This window comes from Electrona antarctica, assembly GCF_951216825.1.
Source record: "Electrona antarctica genome assembly, chromosome: 10".
In the NCBI taxonomy this organism is placed as follows: domain Eukaryota; kingdom Metazoa; phylum Chordata; class Actinopteri; order Myctophiformes; family Myctophidae; genus Electrona; species Electrona antarctica.
The window spans coordinates 1265335-1274412 of record NC_136791.1 but is presented as its reverse complement, the minus strand read 5'-3'; the positions used below and the strand labels follow the sequence as shown (position 1 = coordinate 1274412).

General features: G+C 44.4%; 1 protein-coding gene across 1 annotated transcript; it reads left to right on the top strand.

Annotated features, from left to right (window-relative positions):
• Nucleotides 1-255: 255 nt before the first annotated feature.
• On the top strand, nt 256-4382 carry LOC306931482 (coronin-6-like; the record flags this gene model as incomplete). The annotated part of the gene is made up of 3 exons (XM_079512881.1): nt 256-535; nt 2453-2742; nt 3630-4382. 3 exons carry the CDS (start codon nt 256-258, stop codon nt 4380-4382), a joined length of 1323 nt encoding a protein of 440 aa, XP_079369007.1.
• Between the last annotated feature and the right edge of the window lie 4696 nt (nt 4383-9078).

The window sequence follows — 9078 nt, the reverse complement described above, 5'->3', positions numbered from 1 at the left end:
AGCACGCCACAGAGTGGCGCGCTACGAGCTTGTAGGTCTGATATTTTTGAAAAATCGAAGAACGGCTGACATAGAAACATAGCTTTTTCAGAAAATTGTCAGGATGTAGAAGACATTTTTAGAATCTGATCCCAAAATGGGTTAATTTACAAGAAGTCTACGCAATTAGAGAATGTAAAATAATGATCGTCGGTGCGTTTGCGTGTGTGTTTGTGTGTGCGTGTGTGTTGTTCAGATCTCCGTGACCTCGGCGAGATGTGCGTGGTGCGATCGAGTAAGTTCCGTCACGTCTTCGGCTGCAAGGAGCAGACGTTTGATGACCTGCCCCTGTCGCGCGACGGCTCGCTTTACGACTCGCTCTGCGCCGTCAACCCCAAGTTCCTGGCGGTCAGCGTGGAGGCGGGCGGGGGCAGGGCCTTCATGGTCATACCCGTGGGCAGGACGGGCCGCGTGGACAAGGACCACCCGCTGGTGACGGGCCACTCGGGACCCCTCCTGGACATGGACTGGTGCCCTCACAACGACAACGTCATAGGTATGAATTAATTCTTCTTCTGCAGCAACGCCACCCCAAGCTTGTAATGAATGCCCTAAATTCAGATCACTTGGGAACCCCGTTTGGTGTTTATAGCATTATGTTATACTAGCTATTTTTGAAAAGACTTGAAAATGTGGTGCAAATCTTTGAATATATATTCGTTCAGAGTGAACGTTTTTAACTAACATCTTTGCATCTGGGGGGGGTCCCTGGAACAACATATTTTCATATGGGGGTCGGTGGCCAAATACATTATCATTTTTGATGGTACTTGACATGAAAATGTTTGAGAACGACTGACATAGAAACATGGGTTTTTCAGAAAACTGTCAGAATTTAGAAGGCATTTGTAGAAGAATCGTCCTCAGGTCTAATATAGAATTTCTATTGTTATTCTTCATGTCGTGTCTATGAATTAGAGCCGAGGTAGCGATACATGTTAACAGTGAAATGATACGTATCACGATACATGGTTGACGATACGATACATGGTTGACGATACGATACATGGTTGACGATACGATACATGGTTGACGATACGATACATGGTTGACGATACGATACATGGTTGACGATACGATACATGGATCATATTGGTTCATTATGGTGATTCGATCCGATCCATTAAACCCCTCTTTTTCTTTTTTCTTCACAAAATTGCACGCACAAAAATGTAGTATTGATACAATCGATTATTTCCATTGCAAAACGATACATAGTGGGCTGTGAATCTTTGGGTGTCCCACGATCGATTCCCATTCTTGGGGTCACGATTCCATTCAACTCGATTCTCAATCCAAAAACGATTTTTTTAAAATCCAAAGGCATTTTTTTTCCAGATTCAAAACGATTCTCTATTCAAAATGATTCTCGATTCAATACATAGGATTTCATCACAATCTACTCCAGTCTTGAACTGAAGTGACTACAGTAACTTGAAAATGACTGAAGACATGATGTTTACTGTGATTTAGGGTGAGCTTACATTTCATATCACAGACACCATGTAGTGAAAACTCCTGTAACTGTAACCAGAAAAAAAAATTATGAATCGATTTTGAATCGTTCATAACGGAATCGCGATTCTAATTCGAATTGCTGTTTTCATTTCGATTCTTGAAATTAAAAATCGATGCAGTTTTTCGATGCAGTTACTGTATCGTTACACCCCTACTATGAATGTATTTCATAGTTACTGTATCGTTACACCCCTACTATGAATGTATTTCAAAGTTACTGTATCGTTACACCTCTACTATGAATGTATTTCATAGTTACTGTATCGTTACACCCCTACTATGAATGTATTTCATAGTTACTGTATCGTTACACCCCTACTATGAATGTATTTCATAGTTACTGTATCGTTACACCTCTACTATGAATGTATTTCATAGTTACTGTATCGTTACACCCCTACTATGAATGTATTTCATAGTTACTGTATCGTTACACCCCTACTATGAATGTATTACATAGTTACTGTATCGTTACACCTCTACTATGAATGTATTTCATAGTTACTGTATCGTTACACCCCTACTATGAATGTATTTCATAGTTACTGTATCGTTACACCCCTACTATGAATGTATTTCATAGTTACTGTATCGTTACACCTCTACTATAAATGTATTTCATAGTTACTGTATCGTTACACCTCTACTATAAATGTATTTCATAGTTACTGTATCGTTACACCTCTACTATAAATGTATTTCATAGTTACTGTATCGTTACACCCCTACTATGAATGTATTTCATAGTTACTGTATCGTTACACCTCTACTATGAATGTATTTCATAGGGCCTAAATGGAAGCAAGGCCGCACTTTTGGTGCTTTTGACTGTAACTCTGTAGCTGTTTTTTACATTCTGTCTAATAAACCAATCAATCAATCAATCAATTACTAGCCACCGGCTCCGAGGACGCCACCGCCGTGGTGTGGCAGGTCTCAGACGGCGACCTCCCGGGCGGCCGTCCCCTGGTGGTCCTGGAGGGGCACTCCAAGCGCGTGGGCATCGTCACGTGGCACCCCACGGCGCGCAACGTGCTGCTCACCGCGGGCGGCGACAACGTGATCATCGTGTGGAACGCGGCCACCGGCGAGCCCCTCGTCACCATGGACGACCGCCACCACCCGGACCTCGTCTACGCCGTCAGCTGGAACCGCAACGGCAGCCGGTTCTGCACCACCTGCAAGGTTGACTTTAAAATACTTTTAATTACTTTTCTCTACATTTTTATCCCACGATTTTGTAACCCATTTTTCACCCCTGTGTCAATTATCTAATGTGATCCTGGGCTCTACACACCCTCTGCCAACCTGGGGAGAGCAACGGACTTGAACTCATGCTTCCTTCATGCCTGAGTGTCCAAGTTGCTCCTTTACACCTGACAGGGGGGAGTTTCCCTGGTTGGATGTAGCGCGTGGAAGGAACACGTTATTCCAACCAGTTCATGCCCCAGCTGGCCAGGGGGAGGTAGTATAGAGACCGCATGTTTTTGTGAGGGTACCTACCCAGGGGACACGGGGAGAACATGCAATTTTAATTACTTTTAAATAATTTAATTTAATTACTTTTAAAGCTCTACATGGGCTGGCCCCTTCTGTATATCGTTGACCTACTGCCTCCTATAAGACCAATGTCAGACCTCTCAGGTCCTCCAACAAAGGTCTTCTAGAAATACCCGCGTCCAAGTTGAAAACTAAGGGTGACCGCCGGGCATTCGCTGTGGTAGCTCCTACCCTATGGAATGCCTTGCCCCTGGCGTTGAAAAATGCTGAGTCAGTTGACGGTTTTAAGAGACTCCTAAAGACTAAATTATTCCGTAAATATTTCTCCCATGTACCTTTGACCTGATTCATTTTTATAGCCCTATGTCTTTGTTCTTGTTCCTTGTTTGTTTTTGTTCTGCTCATTGCACTGTACTGTATTATATTGTCTCAACTGTGTGTGATATGATGTGTTTTTTTGTCTATTGTTTATACTGTGTCAATTGTTCAGCACCTTGTAACTTTGTTTCGAAAGGTGCTTTATAAATAAAATGTACTTTACTTACTTACTTACTTACTTACTTACTTACAAGGACTGCCGGCTGCGCGTGTTCGACCCCCGCAAGGGCGAGGTGGTCGCCGAGCACCTGGCGCCGCACGATGGCCTCCGACCCACGATGGCCGTCTTCACCCACGACGGGAACATCTTCACCACGGGCTTCACGAAGATGAGCCAGAGGGAGCTGGCGCTGTGGGACCCGGAGCGTTTCCAGGATCCCGTGGCGCGCCTGGAGCTGACCGAGGGGCCCGGCGTCATGTCCCCGCACTACGACCCCGACGCCAGCATGGTATACCTCTCCGCCAGGGGGGAGAGCAGTATCCTGTACTTCGAGATAACGGCGCAGCCTCCGTTCGTGCACTCCCTCGACCGCTACACCGCCAAGAAGCCGCAGAGGGGCGCCACGGTGGGCTTCATGCCCAGGAGGGGTCTGGACGTCACGCGCTGCGAGATCGCCAGGCTGTACAGGCTCCTCGACAGGAGGTGCGAGCCGGTCTCTATGATGGTTCACAGGAAGTTGGAGCGCTTCCAGGACGACCTGTACCCCGACACGGCGGGGCCGGAGCCCGCCATGGAGCCCGAGGAGTGGCTGGAGGGCCGGGACGACGACCCCGTCCTGGTGTCCATGAGGCCACGGGGGGGCCACGTGGGGGCGACACCCAAGAGCCGCGACGGGCTCAATGTGCCCAAGAAGGTTCTGGACTCCACCTCCCCCTCAGCTCAGCGGCCACCGCTACCAGTTATATACACCCTCGAAACGCTAGTCAACAAAGACTATGTTGACTAGACTAAGTGGCGCGGCCACGGCAGCAAAGTTCTTACAAAAGCCTCGGTAGTAACCCGCCATGCCTAGGAAACGGCGGAGTTCACGCCTAGTTTTAGGTGCGGGATAATCAACTATTGCTTCAATTTTTGCATTCAGGGCGTGCACTTGTAGCCTGGGTAAACCCACTCCCCCTGCTGGACAACATTTCATTCTGGCAGAATGCAAATCTGGCGAGGGGGGAGGGGTTTACCCAGGCTAGCGCACTTGCCCCTGACCCACCTGTTTACCGAGATAGGTCACGGTCGCTATAGCAGACCTGGCTATAGCAGACCTCTCATTCTGTGGACCTTAATGACCAAAATGAATAGAAAAAAAACAAATAAAAAGTACTGTATGTCATGACATCACAGGTCCTCTCAGGTTTTGGGGCTATAGACGATGTGTTGTGTTGTGTTCTGTGTCCAGGCCAGTGATTGGACAGTCTGATAATTCTGGCACATGCCAAAAGGGCTGGGCAGTCATGGGGCCGATTTTAAACAAAATAAAATAAAAAGTCATAAAAATAAATACATAGTCGTGTCTTTGGGCCGGTGAAGACCACAAATGCCAGGGCCGATTTCCTGTGCCAGTGCGTTGCCTGTCTGTGTCTAGTGTTCTGTAATGCTGACCATTTGTGAAATAAACATTATTAGACTTGAACGAACCTGCATGTCTTCTGTTTACCTGACTCACAACGTCACACAACCACCCAATCAGTCCCCTACTGCCTTGTATCTCTAGTCATAATCATTATTATTGCATCATAAACACATGCGATTTTTGGAGTTTGATAACGAATCTAGGAGAAATCCTAGATTCACACACACATTTGAAATGTTTATTTATGTCCACATAATGAGAAGTACAGGAATACCTTGTACAAAGGACATAAACACTGCCAGTGCAGTTTGACAATAGGAGAGCAGCCAGTTACAACGTGCATGGACGGCAAAGCATTGTTACATGATACAGTACAGCTGACATGTCGGACACAGGGCAGCAGACATAAATCATGGATAAAGGAAACAACGCCTCCTCCAAATTGAGCGGCTTCCTATAATGGCTGAAACTGAGCAGTACCTCGCTAGCTGCTTGGCTCTCCTTTTGGAAAGGCCGGCCATTTGTAAGCCCCTCAGAGTCACAACCAACTTATGCACATGCCCTAGGCTGCTAAAGGTAAAAACTAAAAGTTTACATCTGCACCCCATTCAACCGTTATCACCCGATAATCAAGGAAATGTTCGTAATCAGTGACATTTGTGTCACTGATGTCAATGACGGAGGCACGGCGTGTCTGGTGGCCTTGAGCCACGTGAGGCACCGCCATGTCAATGACGGAGGCACGCCGTGTCTGGTGGCCTTGAGCCACGTGAGGCACGCCGTGTCTGGTGGCCTTGAGCCACGTGAGGCACCGCCGAGCGAGTCGCCGTGCCGAGAGTTGCGACGAAAACACCACAATGTCTAGTATGTCTGGCAGTAACGGTTGATTTTGTATATTTAATACAGTGATAACGGGTGAATCGGCTGACATCTGTAGCCTAGCTGTGAGATGGTCAGCACTAGCTGCTGATACTTCAGCACTTTGGTTAGAAAGGATTCTTCCAGGCTGTAGTCAAAGGTACAGCCGACCTCGAGAATGAACACCTCTTCTTCCAGGCTGTAGTCAAAGGTACAGCCGACCTCCAGAATGAACACCTCTTCTTCCAGGCTGTAGTCAAAGGTACAGCCGACCTCCAGAATGAACACCTCTCTATGGTTTTCATTTACAACAATGACATCAGGGGTGTTAGCTGAAATGTTAGAGAACACAGAGTCATCATTACACAGGTTAAACATCCTCAGCTTCACAGTAGAATGCTTACACACACGCGCACACACACACACACGCGCACACACACACACACACACACACACACACACACACACACACACACACACACACACACACACACACACACACACACACACACACACACACACACACACACACACTCTGACTTTACTTACCTTCTGTGTGCTTGTTAATTTAGAATCTTTTACACATTTCCTGACAGCTCTGGTATTGATGTGTGTGAAGCATAGGATTGAATGGTGCCAACTGCTCTCGATACATCAAATCAGCATTTTAATTATCATGCTGGAATTAAACATATTTGTGTGTAACCTATGGGTGTGTCTCAATTTTACCCGGAGACAACACAATGAAATAATCTCATTGGTTAAAAAAAAACAAGGGCTGTTGTACCTGCACAGAATGGAAGCAGAGCATCCAGCCTGTCTGAGTGAGAAACAGTGCAGTGGCAGCGAAATAAATATAATATTAGATATAATATTATAGATATAATATTTGTTAAAAATAAAAACTCATTATAAAATATAAATTTTAATTTCTGCATCAGGCAAGTGGGCCAGCAGAGAAGGCCTTGCTGGCCCTGACGGCCCACCACTGAGATATATATATATATATATATATATATATATATATATATATATATATATATATCTGAAGACAAAGAGACATCAGTGATAAACAGTAAAGCGGAGCAGGCAGTACAGCAACCGACTTGAATAAACTGGTGTTTGGCTCCACAGTGTGGCTCAACATATGCATTGCAGTCTGTCATGTGTGACAGCAGCAAATCACAGCATTGATTGATCTTTTTTATTTCACCGTATGTAGAATGGGTACATTTCATTATATTTCACAGTATGTAGAATGGGTACATTTCATTATATTTCACAGTATGTAGAATGGGTACATTTCATTATATTTCACCGTATGTAGAATGGGTACATTTCATTATATTTCACAGTATGTAGAATGGGTACATTTCATTATATTTCACAGTATGTAGAATGGGTACATTTCATTATATTTCACAGTATGTAGAATGGGTACATTTCATTATATTTCACAGTATGTAGAATGGGTACATTTCATTATATTTCACAGTATGTAGAATGGGTACATTTCATTATATTTCACAGTATGTAGAATGGGTACATTTCATTATATTTCACAGTATGTAGAATGGGTACATTTCATTATATTTCACAGTATGTAGAATGGGTACATTTCATTATATTTCACAGTATGTAGAATGGGTACATTTCATTATATTTCACAGTATGTAGAATGGGTACATTTCATTATATTTCACAGTATGTAGAATGGGTACATTTCATTATATTTCACAGTATGTAGAATGGGTACATTTCATTATATTTCACAGTATGTAGAATGGGTACATTTCATTATATTTCACAGTATGTAGAATGGGTACATTTCATTATATTTCACAGTATGTAGAATGGGTACATTTCATTATATTTCACAGTATGTAGAATGGGTACATTTCATTATATTTCACAGTATGTAGAATGGGTAAAACTGTCAGTTAACCAGTGGCTCTTATTTTGAAGTGGAAGAGGAAGTCTGTTTTGGTTGCTGTAGCCAAGCCAATGTGTTATGATGCCGGCCAAGCGTTGGATCTAGTCTAACCAAGTAATGTGTTATGATGCCGGCCAAGCGTTGGATCTAGTCTAACCAAGTAATGTGTTATGATGCCGGCCAAGCGTTGGATCTAGTCTAACCAAGTAATGTGTTATGATGCCGGCCAAGCGTTGGATCTAGTCTAACCAAGTAATGTGTTATGATGCCGGCCAAGCGTTGGATCTAGTCTAACCAAGTAATGTGTTATGATGCCGGCCAAGCGTTGGATCTAGTCTAACCAAGTAATGTGTTATGATGCCGGCCAAGCGTTGGATCTAGTCTAACCAAGTAATGTGTTATGATGCCGGCCAAGCGTTGGATCTAGTCTAACCAAGTAATGTGTTATGATGCCGGCCAAGCGTTGGATCTAGTCTAACCAAGTAATGTGTTATGATGCCGGCCAAGCGTTGGATCTAGTCTAACCAAGTAATGTGTTATGATGCCGGCCAAGCGTTGGATCTAGTCTAACCAAGTAATGTGTTATGATGCCGGCCAAGCGTTGGATCTAGTCTAACCAAGTAATGTGTTATGATGCCGGCCAAGCGTTGGATCTAGTCTAACCAAGTAATGTGTTATGATGCCGGCCAAGCGTTGGATCTAGTCTAACCAAGTAATGTGTTATGATGCCGGCCAAGCGTTGGATCTAGTCTAACCAAGTAATGTGTTATGATGCCGGCCAAGCGTTGGATCTAGTCTAACCAAGTAATGTGTTATGATGCCGGCCAAGCGTTGGATCTAGTCTAACCAAGTAATGTGTTATGATGCCGGCCAAGCGTTGGATCTAGTCTAACCAAGTAATGTGTTATGATGCCGGCCAAGCGTTGGATCTAGTCTAACCAAGTAATGTGTTATGATGCCGGCCAAGCGTTGGATCTAGTCTAACCAAGTAAGTAAACAAGAACCCACATGGATTCAACATTGTTTAAGTCTCATGCTGGCTCACGTTGGTAAAATCATCGAAATCAACAACAGCTGCCCTACAGACAGTACCATGCTGTTACTGTCACTGCCTGCAAGAATGTGATGTTATCAAATTGACGTTCACTTAGCCTACCGTGTACCATGTACTGTGTAGCCTACCGTGTACCTTCACTTAGCCTACCGTGTACCATGTACTGTGTAGCCTACCGTGTACCTTCACTTAGCCTACCGTGTACCATGTACTGTGTAGCCTACCGTGTACCT